At 40.7% G+C, this 20452-nt stretch overlaps 1 protein-coding gene across 2 annotated transcripts in view; it reads left to right on the top strand.

Moving 5' to 3' along the window:
- tln1 (talin 1) overlaps positions 1-20452 on the top strand; it is a 66003-nt gene that overhangs the window by 31940 nt on the left and 13611 nt on the right. For both annotated transcript variants that reach the window (XM_030723943.1, XM_030723944.1), the window contains exons 14-47: positions 443-623; positions 1115-1228; positions 1324-1432; positions 3021-3229; positions 3320-3418; positions 5540-5707; positions 5834-6128; positions 6737-6903; positions 7000-7128; positions 7606-7719; positions 8057-8170; positions 9032-9166; positions 10659-10787; positions 10914-11016; positions 11255-11463; positions 11734-11853; positions 12480-12677; positions 12867-13006; positions 13098-13191; positions 13468-13557; positions 14131-14253; positions 14392-14535; positions 14642-14803; positions 15256-15396; positions 15654-15835; positions 16045-16177; positions 16439-16540; positions 16680-16850; positions 16977-17225; positions 18384-18503; positions 18614-18760; positions 18975-19141; positions 19485-19668; positions 20053-20178. In XM_030723943.1, the coding sequence (XP_030579803.1) occupies positions 443-623; positions 1115-1228; positions 1324-1432; positions 3021-3229; positions 3320-3418; positions 5540-5707; positions 5834-6128; positions 6737-6903; positions 7000-7128; positions 7606-7719; positions 8057-8170; positions 9032-9166; positions 10659-10787; positions 10914-11016; positions 11255-11463; positions 11734-11853; positions 12480-12677; positions 12867-13006; positions 13098-13191; positions 13468-13557; positions 14131-14253; positions 14392-14535; positions 14642-14803; positions 15256-15396; positions 15654-15835; positions 16045-16177; positions 16439-16540; positions 16680-16850; positions 16977-17225; positions 18384-18503; positions 18614-18760; positions 18975-19141; positions 19485-19668; positions 20053-20178 (5068 nt within the window). The remainder of the gene's footprint in view (positions 1-442; positions 624-1114; positions 1229-1323; positions 1433-3020; positions 3230-3319; positions 3419-5539; positions 5708-5833; positions 6129-6736; positions 6904-6999; positions 7129-7605; positions 7720-8056; positions 8171-9031; positions 9167-10658; positions 10788-10913; positions 11017-11254; positions 11464-11733; positions 11854-12479; positions 12678-12866; positions 13007-13097; positions 13192-13467; positions 13558-14130; positions 14254-14391; positions 14536-14641; positions 14804-15255; positions 15397-15653; positions 15836-16044; positions 16178-16438; positions 16541-16679; positions 16851-16976; positions 17226-18383; positions 18504-18613; positions 18761-18974; positions 19142-19484; positions 19669-20052; positions 20179-20452) is intronic.

Genomic DNA, 20452 nt, shown 5'->3' with positions numbered 1-20452 from the left:
CCTTCAACTACCTGACTATATCCTTAGTTGAACTCAGCAGCACAGAACACGCCCTATACAGCTGTTGCTGCAGATCTGTGCAGCTGTCTCAGCACCAGAGGTGCTGAACATGGTCCATTCGGACTTGATGTGCCCAGCCTCCCTCAGAATGCTGCTAAAGTTATGTTGGAGGTGGGAATTAAAGACGTCGTAGACCAGGGCTTCTGCCAGGCATTCCCTGCACATGCTCACTATACATTTGGACGTCCCAGGCCTGTCCAGCATGTTCCCCCACCACCTGATCCAAGTCACCACCAGGTGATGGTCAGTTGACAGCTCAGTTCCTCTCTTCACCTGAGTGTCCAGGACATGCAGCTGCAGATCTGATGAAACAATTACAAAATTGATCTTTGACCTGCAACCTAAGGCTTTCAGAACTAAGTTCTTTCTAATGCCACTCCAGGTCCACAGTGTTGCAGCAGCAGTTCAACAGGGTCGGGAAGGTGGAGACGGGCTCAGTGGCCCTGCCAGCCATCATGCGCTCTGGAGGTGGTGGACCGGAGAACTTCCAGATGGGCTCCATGCCTCAAGCCAAGCAGCACATAACCAGTGGACAGATGCACAGAGGACACATGCCTCCACTGGTGAGATAAATGTCACAAAGGATGAAATTGAAACTGGAAACTAAACTGTAATATTTATTTAGTCTGTCTCTTCTGTATCCTTAAAACTTAAATGTAACAGATTGACATCTACGTAAACCCATTTGAAAATACAGTGGGCCAATCTGCTTGAACTGAATCCTAATGGATTCTTCAAGTGAAGAACAGCTCAAGGCAAGACTGGAAAAAGAATCCATATTGAGCAGCTGATCTTGATCTGTAGTACTGCTTAAATCTGCAGTGACTCGCTACGTTAGAAAACATCGGAGGCTTTTATAAGATGTAGGAATTAGATATTTGTGAGTTGTTTTTACAGTATTCCAAACAGCAAAAGGCAATTTGTAAAAATACATTCATTATCTTATTAGTTATCAAAACTATTTCAGTTATAGTGTTTTTTTTTATTGTTGCAATCACAGAATTTTATTCTCAATTTCTATTAATTCAGTAAATTAACATATTTGTGTCCACAGACTTCAGCACAGCAAGCCCTGACTGGAACCATTAACTCCAGTATGCAGGCTGTCCAGGCTGCCCAAGCTTCTCTGGATGACTTTGATACTCTGCCCCCATTAGGAACAGATGCTGTGAGATTTAACTCCATTTGCTTGGATTGATTTAAGTGCTAGTGAGAAAGTGAAAGTCTGTTCTAAATATGGATTGGATTTTTTTTTTCTTTAAGGCATCTCAAGCCTGGCGCAAAAACAAGATGGATGAGTCCAAGCATGAAATCCATTCACAGGTGGATGCCATTACAGCAGGCACAGCCTCCATGGTCAACCTCACTGCAGGTAGTAACAGTGTAATGTCTGTGCTTGTAATCATCAAAAATACACTATATGAACAAAAGTACTGGGTCACTTACACCTACAGGAGCTGCTTGGCCTTGGAAACCCATACCATGAAGCTCCCGGTGCACTGTTTTTGTGCTGATGTTAATGCCAGAACTCCAGTAGTTATTGAGTCAACAGAGCATCAGTGACTTTCATGCTCTGTGCACGTCAGCATTGAGTGACCATGTTCTGTCTGCCACTGCACGGGTGGGCCGCTGTGTCTCCAAAATGTCCTCCCACAGGAGGGAAGATATTGCTCAGACTCACTTGCTGCAATGGCGTCATCCTATTACAGTGACCCATTCTTTCAGAAATCTTTGTAAAGGCAGACTGCAGGGCAACGTGCTTTGCTTTATACACAGGATTAAGAGTGTGGCCCAATACTTTTGTCCATATAGTGTGTGTTATCGCTCTCTGACAGTGTGAGTCTTAAAAGACAATTCTGAAGTGAGAATAACAAAGTCAGTCGAAATTGAAAAGTGGTAGAATTGAGGCTTTCTAATGATAGTTGATACACATTACCCTCCCTGTTGGTCAAGTTCACTTCCAGTGACCCTAAATAAGAATAGAAACTAAGAACATCCATTCTTAGTCTAAAAACCTTTGCTGCTCACTTTGTATTTTATGAGTATGTGTGTCTTAATGCTAACATGTTCTTGTCTACTTTGCTATGCAGAGGATGCAAGAAAGAAATGAAAAGACAGAATGAAACTATACAAGGGCCATGCTACATGGTGCTACAGCTCAGTCTTAAGCAATGCCAGTTACTTGTGGCATTTAAAGCATAGCATTTTGTTGGAAAAAAGTTTTTGAACCCTGAGATTTCCCATAGTTCTGTATAGATGGAGTAATGTGCAAAAGTCTTAAGCTACCCCTCAGTTTTTTATATTTTGCTAGAAAAATTGGAAAGAGGTGATTTATTGAAGCAGCTGAAAACATACAAGGGAATACAGGATATAAGGCAAAAACAGAGTTTGTGCAATTGTAACAAGCTTGAAAATCAGTATTTTTATGGCCCCCTTTATTCTTCAACACAACGTGAACTCTCTTAACCTAAGTTGCCTGTAAATGGTAACTTAGGTTACCATTTACAGGTTGGAAGATCGAAAATTTGCACTGACTTCAGCTATTCTATACAGTGTTGGTGTATAGAATAACTGAGTTGGTAACCTTATGAATAAAGTATGCACTTTGTGATCCACTACATGGACTGACAGACCACATAGAGTTACAGACCGGGGCTGCAGGGTGCTGAGGTGCATACAAGTCCCCAACACTGCTGACTCAGTAACTCCAAACCTCCTCTGGCATTAACATCAGCACAAATACTGTATGCCAGGAGCTTTATGCCAAACAGTTCCTGCAGTTCGACCAGTACCTTTGTCCATATGGTGTAAATCCTGTGATATTAGATATTTTTTGACATTTGGCTCTAACTTGGAATTAAACCTAAATACTTTTTGATTTTGTTTCTTATGCAAATGTAACCAAAGTTGTTTGTCATCTGGGAATTAAAGCAGATATCCATCCCTGTATCTGTCCTTAGGTGATCCGGCAGAGACAGATTACACAGCAGTCGGCTGTGCTGTTACCACAATCTCCTCCAACCTGACAGAGATGTCAAAGGGTGTTAAACTACTGGCAGCACTTATGGAGGATGAAGGAGGAAATGGACAGCAGCTGCTTGGTGCTGCTAAGAACCTGGCCTGTGCTGTCTCTGAAATGCTGAAGACTGCCCAACCTGCAAACACAGAGGTACACAGCCGACCTGAAATGAAGCTAGAGTTAGGATTTGTTTTTTTCTACTCTGTGTTGTTTGAGGTCAATAATATCTTTTGGTTTCAGCCTCGTCAAAACCTGCTGCAGGCTGCTGGAAATGTAGGCCAAGCCAGTGGAGAGCTGCTGTCTCACATTGGAGAGGCAGACACTGATCCACAGTTCCAGGTGTGTCCATCTTAACTTTTTTACTGTAGTGTTTTGCTTCAGTTTCACTGTATAGCACTACAAAGAAACAAACTACTAAATTTTATTTGCAAGTTAAAATATGGCAGTAGCTATGATTGCTGGTTGTTGGTCTGAAACCCCACTAAGACTGTTTCTCTGTTAAAAGCATCAGAAAAGACTGATGCTAACTAACAAACATGCTAACTAATCCCCTGTATTTTATTTTATATTTGTTTAAAGGTACTCATTCCAATCAGAAATTGCAAAATTTAACTAAAAACGTTTGACCCTATGAGAACATGTTACTGTAGCTACCATGGAGTAAGAAACAAAGAAAATGCAGTATTTTGTTGGAGATTGGGATTAGCATTGCTAACTTGCTGGGCAAGGCAAACTTCCTGGTGACTGGTAATTACAAGTAGTCCTCAGGTGTGGATGTGTGAGTGAATAGTTGTGTGTCTCCCTGTGTTCGTCCTGTGACGGACTGACATCCTGTTTAGGGTGCACCCCTCTTTCACCCAATGACGGCTGGGATACACTCTAACCTCCAATTTGAAGATGAATGAATGATTAAGAAAAGACAAATGACTGAAATGCCCCAGTAATCAGTTTGCTAGATAGCAAATTTTTAATTACTTATAGCTACGGCCATTTGGGGTGGCGGCAGCTCAGGAGGTAGAGCAGCTCATCTACTAATCAGAAGGTTGGTAGTTCGATCCCTGGCTGCTCCAGTCTGCATGCCAAAGTATCCTTGCACAATATACTGAACCCCAAGGTACTCCTGATGCATTCATTGAGTGTTAGATAGAAAGCACATAGAAAAAGGTGCTTGTATGTATATGAGTGTCAGGCATGTTGCATAAAGTGCTTTGAGTGCTCAAGTAAAGTAGAAAAGCAGTTTATAAGAACCAGCGCATTTGCCATTTAGTATTTATTTTGTTATTGTAAGTTGAGCTTGGGAGCACCCGCCAGCTGAGTGGACAACAAGAGGGGAGAGGTAGTGGGGGAAGATGCACAGCAAGGGGTCAGACTCAAACCCAGGCTGCTGCATTTCAGCCTTGGGCCACGTGGTCGCCTGTTCACCCTCTGAGCTAAACTGGTGAAATTCTGTTGTTTGTAACCGAGGATGATTATTTTCTGGAAGCTTGTGGTGGTGATAATTGCTTTCCAGGTGCTCTACCCATGATTGCTCTCCCATTCCTTCCACATCTGCCTCTCCATCAGTTTCCTCTTCCTCAGCTGTTATACATGGTGCAGATTAGAGACTACATCATCTTGTGGTACAAATTGGTATTACATGAAAGTCTGCTCTTACTGTTAAATTTGAGTGATGAGTAAAATTGACCTTTAAAACTTATCTCCCTCTTTTTTCACATTCCTTTGCTTAAACAAGCTTCTTAGGCAGTGCTCAACCCCAAAAAGGCCAAAAAATTATTAAAAACTAGGTCATACAAGCAGAACTAAACTCATAACATACAAAACATAACAGACTGACTGCTCAAACAAATGATCTAATAATCGTGACAAAGGGGAACTTAAACAGAGAGAACAATCACTAACAAATGATCTCATTGCAAAAAATCTAAACCAACAGTTAGTTTAACAGTCATACAAAAATAATTTAATACCTATCTCAGGAAACAAAAGAAAAAACTGTTATATGGTATGCCATTACTGCATTGTTTGATAACCTTTCTGTCAAGCTCAGATCCCAAATTCATAATTTGATTAAAAGGGCTGGAAAGATAATTGGCATGCTCAGTTCATCTTCCCTCCAGGGAGTATTTGAAAAGTCAGTGATAAAGCAGGGTCCTTTATAAAGTGCATGTTAAATAGGTAGACATGTTCTTTAGTCCCATTATGAATTAAATTACTGAAAGGTAATACTGTAGGTGATATTGTAAATGAGTAATTATGTGTGTTATCTTGTATTACATTCTTACCTGATTTGTCCAAGATAAATTTCTCCCAATGATAATAAAGGCTAATCTAAGATGTTCCTGCCCTGATGTATCACAATATTTATTGGATATTAATGAATTTCAGAATGAATTTTTCTTCTAGGTAACTTAAGTTTTCACACCAATCAAGTTATTTTAACAGCCTGTTTGCTTTTGGCAGGACATGCTTATGCAGCTGGCTAAAGCTGTGGCTAATGCTGCAGCAGCTCTGGTGCTCAAAGCGAAGAACGTGGCACAGAAGACGGAGGACTCAGCCCAGCAGAACCGGGTCATTGCAGCAGCAACTCAGTGTGCTTTGTCCACATCTCAGCTGGTAGCCTGCACCAGGGTGAGCAGTCTATTGAGAGCTGGACTTTAATGCAGTGTTCACCATCTGCTTTTTCATTATTGCTCAGAAGTGAGCCTAGGCTCTTTTTATTTTTCTGTCCTACCAATAATCCTATTCCTCCTCAAGGTGGTGGCTCCAACAATCAGTTCCCCGGTATGCCAGGAGCAGCTGATTGAGTCAGGCAAGCTCGTGGCTAAGTCAGTAGAGGGCTGTGTCGAGGCATCACATGGAGCGACCAATGATGAGGGCCTCCTGAAACAGGTGGGCATGGCTGCCACGGGTGTCACACAGGCTCTTAACGAGCTCCTTCAACACATCAAACAGTATGCCAGTGGAAGCCACCCTATTGGACGTCATGGAGAAGCCACTGACCGCATTCTGGATGTCACTGAGAACATCTTTAGCTCAATGGGAGATGCTGGTAAGTGAAGAATCTTGGGTTCCAGAAGAACTGCTGGTTTACTCTGAACATGGGATAGCAGTAAATATGACTTTCACATTATGGATTTTCCAATATAATATGGACTGATTCTTATATAGTGCTCTTCTCCTCTACATGAGGACTCAAAGTGCTTTATAGAACATGTCTTCATTCACCCATATACACATAAATTCATACAAGTACTTTCTACCTCTAAGTGCCTTCTATCCAACATTCACACTCTGATGAACGCAGGAGCAACTCAGGGTTCAGTATCAGGGATCAAACCACCACTACAAGTCACATTTTAACCATACATTCATACGGTGCATTATTCTATACACTAAAAGCCACATCATCTACATCACCTCTGTGACCATTTTAGAATCAGTAGTTATCCTATTTTTGGTTATTTTTTACACCATGCTCAAAATACTAAAAAGAATCTTTCTTCTTTAGCTTTCTGCCTTTTAAAGATCAGCTTATAGTCTTCTCACTCAGCTACTCACAGTAACATGAAACAGAAATTTTGTCGAGGGCAGCCCAGATTTTTTATTTTTTTTATTATCATCACCTTTTCACCCATTCTTAATTTTTTACAACACTAGGCGAGATGGTCCGTCAGGCTCGTATCCTTGCTCAAGCCACATCTGACCTGGTCAATGCCATCAAGATGGACGCAGAGGGAGAGTCTGACCTAGAGAACTCACGCAAGCTTCTATCTGCTGCCAAGCTGCTGGCTGATGCCACCGCCAAGATGGTGGAAGCTGCTAAGGTCTGCCTTTGTCTCTGTGGATGACACAATAAGAAGACTGCCTTATCGTGTTATTGATTTGTTAGTTTAATGTCTAATATGGGTAATTTATCCCAGGGTGCAGCAGCAAACCCGGACAGTGAGGAGCAGCAGCAGAAATTACGAGAGGCTGCTGAAGGTCTCCGCATGGCCACCAACGCTGCGGCCCAGAATGCCATCAAGAAACGCCTAATCAACAAACTGGAGGTAAAAAAGACTGAGGCAGAGCAAACAACACAAATCTGATTTAATAGCTCAATTATATTTTGTGTCGCCTGCACAGACATATCCTTTATGTAATGTATACTTAAAAAAAAAAAATCAACAGTGTAATATTGTGGATAGATAGGATAGATTATGCTGTGGTATTAACAATGAAACTTAACTCAAGTTTACTTAACTTTTTTCCCACTTTAATCCAGTGTCAGCTGGTTTTGAGATCAGTTGATCTTCTGGGATTTTTTTTTGGGCCTGTCTGATCTATTATTATGTTGAATTATAACACTGGCTTCAGTTAGTTCCTGTTTTTAACTTTAAGGGATTAACATTTGCATCCCATTATTAATTCTGCTAATCAGCTGAAATAAGTTCCTGTTTTAGTCCAAGCGAATGTAATTGGTTTGGTAGCTATTTTTGTCCTCCTGCCGTGTTTTACTGACTCGTCACTTTCCTGTCTCCTGTCAGAATGCAGCCAAACAAGCAGCAGCAGCAGCCACTCAGACTATTGCTGCTGCACAGCATGCAGCCTCATCCAACAAGAACCAAGCCGCCCAGCAGCAGCTTGTTGTGGGCTGCAAGGTAAAAACTCAGTACTTGCTTTGGTTTGTCTAAACACACATTGAACTGAGAACAGCTACATGGAATCAACATTTAGTGATGGGAAAAAGTACATTCCATGGAAATTGTGTTTTAACATACATGGACAGCATTTGATTGGCTTTCAAATATTACCTATAAATAAACCTGATATACTCAATGAAGTGACAAATAAGTGACATTTTGTACACATTCTCATAATTTAAACAATTTAAAAAAAGCAAATTCTCGCCAGTCGCGCTCTAATGTAATATTTTAAAAGCACGTGCGCGTGTGTGTCTGTGTGTGTGTGTGTGTGTGTGTGTGTGTGTGTTTCCAGGCAGTGGCAGAGCAGATTCCTCAGCTGGTTCAGGGAGTCAGAGGCAGCCAGTCTCAGCCTGACAGCCCCAGTGCACAGCTGGCTCTCATCAGCGCCAGCCAGAACTTCCTGCAGGTGATTGTCGCACCAGCAGCTCCACATAGTGAACACAGACAGTACACACTGAATATTCCAGTCAAACTGAAGTGCTGTAGCACTGCAGCGGTGTAGTAACAGGACAACAGACCAGCAGGAAAAAAGCTGTCTCTGGACATTAGAGCTCTTTCTTACAATAACAGTACTGTTAAAATATTTAACTTGTATTGAAATGTTTACTGCTCTGTGCACTGAATCCTGAGAATAACGCTTTTCTGCAGCATTATTTTCCTGTCTTACTGGCAGCAGTGTTACATTTTACTGTTACACTGTTTTGTTGTTTCTAGATACTTATTACCATTTTATCATCATCATCATCGGGTAATGTATCAGATTGGACTCATCATTTTGTGCAGAAGAAGAGTCATATAATATGTGAACCCCTCCTTTAATGGGTCTAAAGTTGAAGGTCCAGCTTAACAGAAAGTTGACGACCGCCATCGCGGTGCCCTTTATTTCTGACTGGGGTTTTAGATTTTGTCAAGCCAGCTAATGCAAATGGCTGTGTTGAACTTCCATTGTAGTACACCCCTCTGAGTGTGGAGTATAAAGTTGTACAGCATTCCAAAGCAGCAACAATCAGTAGTTCCTATACGGGGAGCTGAAAAAGAAGAGTCAGAAAGATTAAAACAGCGTGCTTTAGCCCTGGTTATGTTTTTTTGTCTCGTGCCTATTTACACCTTTAAGAACTAGAGATAAGAATGAGGAGGTTTAGATGCACCGCTAGCTAGGTTTTAAGAATCAATAGAGCATCAGCACTTCAAATTCCATTTCTATTTTAGAATTAAATGCTTTCAGTGAAAACCAGTGCAATGTGTGTCTCTTTCTGTCCTCTACCAGCCTGGTGCTAAGATGGCTACAGCCTCCAAAGCTGCTGTTCCCACCATCAGTGACCAGGCTTCAGCTATGCAACTCAGCCAGTGTGCTAAGAACCTGGCCAGTGCCCTGGCAGAGCTCCGCACTGCCTCGCAAAAGGTAGAATTAATCATATCTTTTAATTCTTTTTAAAGTATTATGATTTCTGTGCTCCTTTTGTTGTTGTTGTTGTTGTTGTTGTTGTTGTTGTTGTTTAAACCTGTGAAGAAAGTCAGGTCAGGCAGGTTTAGACCCCATTTGATTTTTGTTTGTATTTCTGAGAAGCTTCTACTAAATTTAAGAGAAATATAAAATATTTACACATGGATTTTTTTTTTGTGTATATCTAAACATGAAAAGTAAGTATGTCTGAGGGATGTCACTGCATTTTTGATTTATTTGCACAAGACAAAAGCACAACAGAAAACATTAAAACAACTACAGATCATAAAAGAACAACTAAATGAAGCTGAAGGGAAATAATTGCTCATAATAAAGTTTTCTGAAAGCTTGTCATTTCTTAAAAGTCCTATCTCACTGGGCAAGCTATTCCACAGTTTCCACGAAGGCCTCTGAGTAACTATCTGAATAAATATTCAGCAGTCTTAAGTGAACAGGTTGATAAGGTGGTTGATAAGTCCTTCTTTGGAGCAGGAGCATATATTGGATTAAGTCAAATAAAAAATGTGGAGAACATTGGTGCAGCTGTCAGTAAAGTGAGTTCTGACTGATGCTGAAGAGTCAAAGTGCTAAAAAAAAAAATGTGTGTTTGAGCTTTTGTGAAATGATATCAGACAGGACTGATCGAACTCCAGGTTCCTTTTTGCAGTTTCGGTCAAATAATAACCATTTGAACCAAGTGAACCAAAGATACTGAAGAAAAGGAAATTTTCTCATTTTGGGCCTAATGTCTAGTTTTATTTAAAGTGGCCTCTTATTCCGCTAATGCTAAATTATTCTGAGAGACTCATGCAGTATTATTATTTAAGGTCAAGTAATGTGAAAAACGTTTTTGCAGGACTCTGAAAAACTAAGCATCCCCCATCATTCAGTAGCTTGTAGAACCGCCTTTAGCAGGTCCCACCGCAGCATTTCATTTGGGCTGAGGTCTGGACTATGACTGGGTCACTGCTGTGGTGCTTTGGTTCACTGTCCTGTCGATGACCCAGTTTCAGCCAAGCTTTAGCTGTCAGACAGACGGCCTTATGTTTGACTCTAGAATACTTTGATAGACTGAGGAGTTCATAGTGGACTCACTCACTGCATGGTGCTCAGGTCCTGTGGCTGATATGCTGTGTAGCACCTATGTTTACATAATTATGTCCCTTTAAAGAAAACAATACGGAGGAATAAAATTACAAATAAATTACTCAGATTTATTGCCTCAGAAGGGAGTACAAGCTGCACATTCATGAGGCTAATTATCAAACTGAAGTGTTATGCATATAAAACACCACATCTAGGACCATATAAAAACAATTTTCTGTATTATGCATCCAAAGATTTAACAAAATATTGATTTTAAACCACTGATTAGTTGTGTCTTATGTGAATTAGATGTTTTATTTCACTGATTGCAGAGTGAAATAGTTAATCTTTTTGTTTATCTCAGGCTCAGGAAGCTTGCGGTCCACTGGAAATAGACAATGCTCTGTCAATGGTGAGAGATTTGGAGAAGGAGATCAAGGAGGCCAAGGCTTCAGCTGAAGAGGGCAAACTCAAACCGCTGCCAGGAGAGACGGTAAGACACACAGGAGCAGCTTTGGTTCTTTGGACAACACCATGAAGAAGGCATTATGTTTACGAAAATAAAAATTGAGGAATTATTTTTCAAACAGTAGCAATGACCAGTTGTCTCTTTGTCCAGCTTGAGAAATGCTCCCAGGATCTGGGTAACAGCACCAAGGCTGTGAGCTCAGCCATAGCCCAGCTGCTGAGTGAAGCCACCCAAGGAAATGAGAACTACACTGGTGAGTTTAACATAACCACAAAGGTAGAAACCCAACACAATTCCAGCTATTAAAGCACACTTTTTATTTTTGGAAAAAAAAAAAAACAGTGTAATAAAGCTTTACTTGCAATGAGGCATAAGAGGATGAAATATGATTTTGACCTAAACAAATTAGGTCTTAGACTGTCCCACAGTGTAAATCCTGAATTATGTCTTTCTCCACACCAACGTTTCTCTGCCTGTCCTGTTGGGTCCAGGTATGGCAGCCAGAGATGTTGCCCAGGCTCTGAAGTCCGTAGCCTCAGCTGCCAGAGGAGTCGCTGCTACCACAGATGACGCAGCAGCACGTAGTGCCATGCTGGACTGTGCTGGGGATGTCATGGATAAGTCATCCAACCTCATTGAAGAGACCAAGAGGGCCATTGCTAAACCAGGAGATGCAGAGAGTCAGCAGAGGCTGGCCCAGGTTAGAGCCACACTGATGGAGAGAAAGCATTAGAAATGCTGCTGTTTTTTTAAATTTCTGATTGTTTATTTAATGAATTAAATATATCATTTACCTGATGTCCTTGAAATATTTTACTTCTACAATGTTCAGTTATAAAGGTGATGATTACTTTGGTAAGTAAAGGCATAAAAACATTAACATGTTTGGTGCTTTTTGTAATACGAGACTGTTGGCCAGTTAGTGATAGAAAATATCTCAATCATAATGAGTTTGTGTTTGTGTGTGAAGGTGGCTAAAGCAGTTTCCCAGGCCTTGAACAGATGTGTGAACTGCCTTCCTGGTCAGAGGGATGTAGACAACGCCATCCGCACTGTGGGCGAAGCGAGCAAGTCTCTCCTGGCAGATTCTGTTAGTACAAAATTAAGAGTTTTTAATAAATATAGATTACAGTGACTGATATAAAGATCTCAGATGAATAGTATTTTTTACCTAATGGGGTCGGTTTTCACATTGATAATCCTCTGTATTAACCACTCAGGTCCCAGTGCCTGTTGTTTTTCATACTTTTCCTGATCTATTCGACTTCTTTTTTCTCTGTTCTTTTTCTCTCTCCTTTCTTTCTCCGTGAAACAAAATAGCACAGCAAACTATTCTTTCTGGTCCAAAATTGCACATATCGAGGGAGACTGGGAGAAAGTCTTTGGAGATAAGTTAATTGTGCATGCTTTTTTGTGATGATGAAGCTACAGTTTGTGGGTCAGGACTGGTTGCTGACAGTTCTGGCAGTGATGAAACCATCAGTAATGTCTTTTTGTCACTTTTTGTCATCCTTTTTCTGATTTTATGTGATATTTAAATTAAGTTTTTTTTTTTTACTGCTCGTCAAGAATTTGTGATTGACACCAATGAACAATCTCCCAGAATAGCAAGCAACTACTTTTTAATTATTTATTTTCAGTTTTTCCTCTGCTATAGTCAATATTCTTCTCTGTATTGCTACTTGAAGTCTTACGATTCTTTTCTTCCCAACATAGTTCCCATCTAGTGGAAGGAGCTTCCAGGAGGTTCAAGCTCATCTCAACGAGGTTGCGGCTGGTCTAAACCAGTCAGCCAATGAAGTGGTCCAGTCATCCAGAGGGACCACACAGGACCTGGCCAGGGCCACTAGCAAGTTTGGACAGGAATTCAGCAACTTCCTGGAGGCTGGTGTTGACATGGCTGGAACATCCCAGGTTAGTTTGACTTTGTTTACTGTGCTGCACTTTGTATGGTGGTGTTGCACCACATGAACTGCAGACTACTCAGGTTGATATTCTATGAAGCTGGATCATCATGAGACATATGATTTAGGTGAAAAAAAAAATATAATACCTTAACAGTTTCTAAATTTTTCTACATATCATCCTCCTCCTTTCTTCTAGTCTAAAGAGGACCAGACACAGGTGGTGTCTAACCTGAAGACAATCTCCATGTCATCAAGCAAGCTGCTTTTAGCAGCAAAAGCTCTGTCCACTGATCCCAGCTCCCCCAACCTCAAAAACCAGCTAGCAGCAGCTGCCCGGTAAAAAAATTAAAGTTATTTTCCCCTTTTTTCTGCCACTTTGTTTTTACCACCTATTTTCTTTTACATCTCTTGTCATTTGTGTTTGCAGGGCAGTTACAGATACCATCAACCAGCTCATCACCATGTGCACTCAGCAGGCTCCCGGGCAGAAGGAGTGTGATAATGCTCTCAGAGAGCTTGAGGTAACAGACACCATCACACTCTTTTCTCATCACTTTGAATTTGATGATTATGTGCTTTGATGTGAAGTTCTTAATGTCAGAAATAATAAATCTGTCTTGTTTGGCATCTAGCTTTAAATCTTGAAAATCACAAGAAATCTCTCAAAATGTATAATAATAAACATAAACAATAAACAGTGAATATTCAAGCATACAGAGGTCATGTGACACTCAGGTGAGATGTGCGATTGCAGTGTGTATCACTCAGGAATATATATATACTGTCTTTGTGTGCAGTCAGTGAAGGGGATGCTGGATAACCCGACAGAAGCCATCAATGACCTGTCATACTTTGACTGCATTGACAGTGTCATGGAGAACTCAAAGGTACTGTAGAACACACATTATTAATGCATTTTGATTTTAGTTCTCTGATCATCCTGTTTTCCTTTCTCTTTTCTATAACTAAAAGGGATCAAAGGCACATGTTAAATTGGGCTTTTCCAAATTGGGAGTTCCTATCTAATTTGGAAAAGGTAACAGACTGCAAACAGCAGAAATGAGGACTGTTTCTCCCATAGAAAGAGGTTGCAGTTAAAACTGTTCACCCTGTCTTAGCTAATCTTAATATGAGAGAGAGAGATTAAGGGAAGAGGTGGAGACCAAGGGGACATGATTTTTTTTATATAAATAATGTGTTTGTGCTCAAAGGAGAGGGAGATTTTGATTGATTTGATTAAAATGAGAAACTGATGAAAGATTTAATAAAGAACATAATAAATCAAAGCAGACATGTGATGCAAGTTTTAATTTCTTTGCAGTTGGAAACAAAGTACTGATCTTTGACGTACACTCTGTTATGTTCAGTCAGTGCTTTGCTTCACTATGTTTATCCAGTTTGATCATCATAAAAAGAATGAAGGCGCTCTCTTTTCTGATTCTCTGGTTATCTGTCATTAGGTCCTTGGTGAGTCCATGGCTGGTATTTCTCATAATGCCAAAAACTCAAACCTGCCAGAGTTTGGTGATTCAGTCAGCACTGGCTCCAGAGCTCTTTGTGGTCTCACTGAAGCAGCTGTACAGGTAAAATCCATTCTGCAGGTTACTTTATTATTGCCTTAAGACACCAGCTCAGAGACAAGAGAAGTAAGCTGTACTGTAAAATGTCTATTTTTGTTTTTACATACTGTAAACTGATAAGTGATTTTATGAAATCTCTAGGCTGCCTATCTACTGGGTGTATCAGACCCCAACAGCACAGCAGGTCAGAAGGGCCTGGTAGACCCTGCTCAATTTGCCCGAGCTAATCAGTCTATTCAGATGGCCTGTCAGAACCTGGTGGACCCAGCTTGCACTCAGTCTCAGGTATATTCTTACCTCATTGCAAGCTCACAGTAATTGTTTCAGAGTCTTCTTTGACTGATTATTGAGTTTTAATCTGATGGTATGTATCATTACTTTCTCCGTCCAGGTGCTCTCTGCAGCTACCATTGTGGCCAAGCACACCTCTGCGCTCTGTAACGCCTGCAGACTGGCCTCCTCTAAAACTCCGAACCCAGTTGCCAAGAGGCAGTTTGTCCAGTCAGCCAAAGAAGTGGCCAACACCACTGCCAACTTGGTCAAATCCATAAAGGTTTGCAGTAAAAGCCATTTCAAACACATCAGTATCATTCATACATACATAAACACACACGGCTTCAGTCAAAAGGTAAATTATGGTATAGGACTGTGGACTGTAAGTCAGTTACCTTCATCCAGTTTTGGACTTTGTAAAAATCACCCTGTCAAATCCACCTTTATTATAATAAAAGAAAACTCAACTAACATCCAAACCCATAAAAAATAAACTAAAACAAGGGAATTTATTCTAGGGTAAAAAAAAATAAGTGGAAAACATTTATGAAAAATACAAAACATTGATGAAAGGATTAAACAAGAGCTCGTGAGCTCACCTTTGACTTGGCTCCCCATAAGAAAGCATATTACTTCAGCCACTTCTGCCATGCTACATAAAAGTGCTCTGGGAGGTATGCTAGGGCAGCATTGTGGTGAGAAGTTCTTACGGAGGTCGTGTCTCCTGCATAGGCTTTAGATGGAGCCTTTAACCAGGAGAACAGAGAGAAGTGTAGAGCTGCCACTGGTCCCCTAATAGAAGCTGTGGACAATCTGACTGCCTTTGCCTCCAATCCTGAGTTCGCCAGCATTCCTGCTCAGATCAGCCCCGAGGTATGTCCAAGACCCACAATTACAACATCAACTGTTACACTAATGTGCATTGTCATATTATTACAAGTGCAGTTAAGAAGTGCAGTTAAAACTTTCCATTTTAACTGCACTTCTGTGCACAATATCTTAATTGGATTGAGACTGGAACTGGATGTCACCTTTAACATTAAGGTTAAAATCTTCTTCTGGTATATTTTTTTATGTATCTGACACCAGGATATTTTCATATTCTAATCCATTTTCATCCTCTCCCTCAGGGTCTTGCAGCTATGGAGCCCATTGTGGCAGCAGCTAAGATGATGCTGGAAAGCTCGACTGGCCTCATCCAGACTGCCCGCTCTTTGGCTGTCAACCCGAAAGACCCCCCCAAGTGGTCGGTGCTTGCTGGACACTCCAGAACTGTGTCTGACTCCATCAAGAAACTCATCACCAACATGAGGTACACTGACCTTCTCTTCTACTATTATTACTACTACTACTACTACTGTCTGGGCTCCCTGTAAGCTTTGCAAGTTGGAAAAAAATTATCAAAAAAATTATCAAACATCAAAATTAAATAAAGAGCCTAGAAAACAGTGTGATATGTAATGAAAAAGAACAGCCCTATCTAGTAATTACACCCTTCATCTCGTGTGTGCATCTGTGCAGAGAAAAAGCTCCTGGCCAGAGAGAATGTGATGATGCTATCGAGGCACTGAATGGCTACATCCGGGAAGTTGATCAGGCCTCTCTGGCTGCCATCAGCCAGCATCTAACACCACGAGAGGACATCTCAATGGAGGTAAACGTGCACACTGAAGTCGGCCTGTCAAAAGATCACGCACACCTTCATCTTCTGAGAATTTCATTGCATTCAGGGAATCAAATGATAAAGGAAAACTTTACAAATGATAAAGGAAAACTTTCTAATTCCATTTTATTTCCAATAAAATGGAAGATACACCCTTGACCTTACCTGTAGTACATATGTTGTTATACCTAAAAAATGAAGCTGAATTAAAGTTTATGAGTTTGACTTACAGTTCATGTGTGTATGTTTCAGACTCTCCACGAGCAGATGGCTGCCTCAGTCCATGAGATCAGTAACTTGATTGATCCTGTGGCTGTGGCTGCTCGATCTGAGGCCTCCCAGCTAGGACACAAGGTACATCTTAAGAAAGCAGCTTTTTACAGATGACACAGTGTCATATAAGTTTTGAGAATCTGGTGGTCATGTTCCTTTTATTTTAGAATCTCTTTTGAACTTGAATAAAACCTAATTTATTGCCCTCACACTTGAATAGGTCTCTCAGATGGCCAGCTACTTTGAGCCCCTGATCATGGGAGCCATTGGCACAGCATCCAAGATTCTCAATAGTCAACAGCAGATGGCTGTTTTAGACCAGACCAAAACCCTGACCGAGTCTGCCCTGCAGATGCTCTACACTGCCAAGGAGGCTGGAGGAAACCCCAAGGTAATGAAACTTGTAATATAAAGTCTTCTGGAAATCTGAACTTAATCACACTCTAGATCTGTGATCAAGGTCCACAGCACAGCAACATTTAAACGCTGCTCACTCCAGTGTGTTTCCTTTATCCAGGCAGCTCACATGCATGAGGCCTTGGAGGAGTCGGTGCAGATGATGAAGGAAGCAGTCGATGACCTGGGTGCCACACTGGCTGAAGCGGCCAGTGCAGCAGGTGCTGTGGGTGGCATGGTGAACTCCATCAATGATGCCATTAATAAAATGGAAGATACACCCGTGGTTGAACCTGAAGGCACCTTTGTGGACTACCAGACTACCATGGTTAAGACAGCCAAGGCCATCGCTGTCACCGTGCAAGAGATGGTAAAGCATTGTGATTATTATACACGGGGTATTGATTTTAGTTTATTATTAGTCTTGAGTTTTTCCATAACAAAGAAAGGAAGTACCGTACCTCTTAAAGAAGGAAAAGCATTTGCCTTGGGAGACGACATCACCTCAGTGAAATCTGTGATCTGTCCGTTAATAATAAGAAAACATTTCAAGTGGATAGAGTGTTTGGTGATCACCATTAGCCTTATTTCAGGGAAGTATCTCTTCCCTGGGAGGGGATAATTCATATGTCATTTCTTAGCACATTAGGAGACAGATGTGGGATTTCCTGTCATTGCCACTAAGCAGTTATGAATGGAGTAAAGCAAATTAGACCACAAGGCCTGTGATATGACAAAAATGGCAAGAGTATGCATTGAGAATACGTTACCTGAACTGTAGTTACTATTACTGCATCCTTTCAAGTCAGCCTCTAAAATCAGGTGATTAATATTTTGTTAAACAGCCAGATCCTACGCTGGGATCCAGCTCGTCCTCTCCCAGTTTTTGACCCTGTTCATATTAACAGTAGTAATTGTGGTTTAAGCTATTAGGTAATAAGTGACAAGTAATATTTGTGTGAACAAACTATATCTTTGAAAGGAATAGCTAAACATACAACACTTAACATGTCAGGAAAATTGAATGACACGAACAACAAAACTGAAATGGTGGAAACAGGTCAGGCAAACAGATTCCCCTTTCTCCTCCTAGGATAGAGTTAGGGTTACCTCACCCTCACGTTTCACCAATAGAAGCAGACTGCTATCAGATAGATGCATTCTCTGTATGTTACTAGAAAATGCATCTTTTTCTGCATTTATAATATTATTTCTCAACATTTTTTTTTGTTCTTTCATATAGAGTACCAGTCAAAGGTTTGAACACACGTGTGTCCAAACCTTTGACTGGTACTGTAAGTCTTCATAATAGCAAGAACATTATGAAGAAATTATGAAGCACTTGAAAAACACATACAAATCCATATACAGACAAAGAAAGTTTACACAAAAGCCATTTAATTTTATGTCTGAGACATCAGTAAATAATTGTATGAAACTCATATCTGTAATTGCATATCAATACTTAATTTATGTTGATATAAATGCTGAAAAGCTCAGTAACTTAGATCCTGTCATTTCTCTTCAGGTGACCAAGTCTAACACCAACCCAGATGACCTCGGAGGATTAGCTAACCAGCTGACCAATGAGTTTGGAAATCTGGCAAATGAAGCCAAATTTGCAGCCGTTACTGCAGAGAATGATGATGTAAATGAGACTAATTGTATCTCTGCATCCTTTGTAGACACATTCTATAAGCCGTGTGACTTCTAAGTGTCTTTTCCACAGTTTTTATGTTGTCGTGTCTTTGTTTCCAGATTGGTTCTCATATTAAGAAGCAGGTGGGTGAGTTGGGTTTCACCTGCACAGGTCTGGTGACCAAAGCTGGAGCTCTACAGTGCAGCCCTAATGACACCTTTACTAAAAAGGAGCTGATTGAAAGTGCGCGTAAAGTCTCTGAGAAGGTCAGAACAAAGCTTGATAACTTGTCTTTTGAATTATTTTTTGGTCAGTTCTCATTTCTGTTGTATCAAAAGCAGTAAAGATGAGACTTTTTCTGCTACTATGACCATGAGATTTTTATTCTTAATTTAGTATTTAAAAAAAAAAAAAATTATTTACCACATGGTCTGCACAGTAAATCCAAATTTCACTTACAACAGCTTGATCTTCTTGCAGGTCTCCCATGTGTTAGCATCTCTGCAGGCAGGTAACCGTGGCACCCAGGCCTGTATCACTGCTGCCAGCGCAGTGTCTGGAATCATCGCAGACCTTGACACCACCATTATGTTTGCCACGGCTGGAACTTTGAACCGCGAGAATGCCGAAACCTTCGCTGACCACAGGTACTAATTACTACGGAGACCCTCTGTAGACTGTTACTCATGATGATGATCAGGTGTTTGAAACATCATTGATATATTTTAAACATGTAAACATCTTATTTTGGTTTCAGAGACCTGAATATTAACCTCATTTTGAGAAAGTAAATATTACAGTACACGTGGGGTAGTACTGAGTAGTGGTAGAAAAAACTAGGGCCCTGCTGAAGAAAGCAGGTTTGGTGTAGACCCTGAAATGAGGAATACTTTGGGCTTTCTGCATCAGAAAGAAAGCTAAGTTAAACTTTGAACAAAAGTCATATAATGATTTTCTTTGTGACTCTGTTTTTGATTTTTTTTTTTACAGAGAATACATCCTAAAGACAGCCAAGGCTCTGGTGGAGGACACCAAGTTGCTGGTAGCTGGTGCTGGAGCCAGTCAGGAGAAGTTGGCCCAGGCCGCCCAGTCCTCAGTGTCCACTATTACCAAACTGGCAGATGTAGTAAAACTGGGAGCAGCCAGCCTGGGATCTGAAGACCCAGAGACCCAGGTATGAACAGCAAAAACATGCTGTATCTTTGTCTGCGTCTATGCTGGCAAGTAGGTGCTGTTTTATGTATTTATGTAGCTACAGTACCAGTCAAAAGTTTAGACACGCTTACTGTTAAGTGTGTCCAAACTTTTGACTGGTACTGTATGTAAATGTACTTCTTTTGTAAAGGTACAGTGCTTAACAGGTTTATTAGACCACCTTCATTAAAACAAGAAAACAAATCTTTTAGAAATCAGTTTAAAGCTAATTTTCAATTATTGGGCAAATAAGAAACTGAATTTGCATTTTTATACCTGAATTTGAGCCGGCACACCATTACAGGTGGTGGTCTAACATATTTGTTAAATGCTGCAGTGAAACTCTGTGCTCTGCTGTCTACAGGTGGTGTTGATCAATGCAGTTAAGGATGTGGCCAAAGCCCTGGGTAATCTTATTAGCGCCACTAAAGCAGCTGCAGGCAAACCTCATGATGACCCCAGCATGCTGCAGCTTAAGAATTCTGCTAAGGTGAGATACAAAATTCACAATCAATTCAAGTCAGTTTTATTCACATGCAGCCAGTTTACAACAACAGCCATTTTACAGCATTTTATATTCTATAGTAAAGACTGGAGAGAGGTCCCCGACAGCAATCCTCTGTGAGCATGCATTAAAACAGAACGCTCCTAATTTGGTTAATATTGCACAGATGAAAGAAGGCAGCTGGAAGAACCATCTTCATTTGGGCAATTCCAGAATGATTTTTTTTTTCTAAAACTGCCTTTGAGCATGCACATCATGG

This window comes from Archocentrus centrarchus, unplaced genomic scaffold (genome assembly GCF_007364275.1).
Source record: "Archocentrus centrarchus isolate MPI-CPG fArcCen1 unplaced genomic scaffold, fArcCen1 scaffold_30_ctg1, whole genome shotgun sequence".
In the NCBI taxonomy this organism is placed as follows: domain Eukaryota; kingdom Metazoa; phylum Chordata; class Actinopteri; order Cichliformes; family Cichlidae; genus Archocentrus; species Archocentrus centrarchus.
The sequence above is the reverse complement of the archived record's forward strand: the minus strand, read 5'-3'. Positions and strand labels throughout refer to the sequence as shown.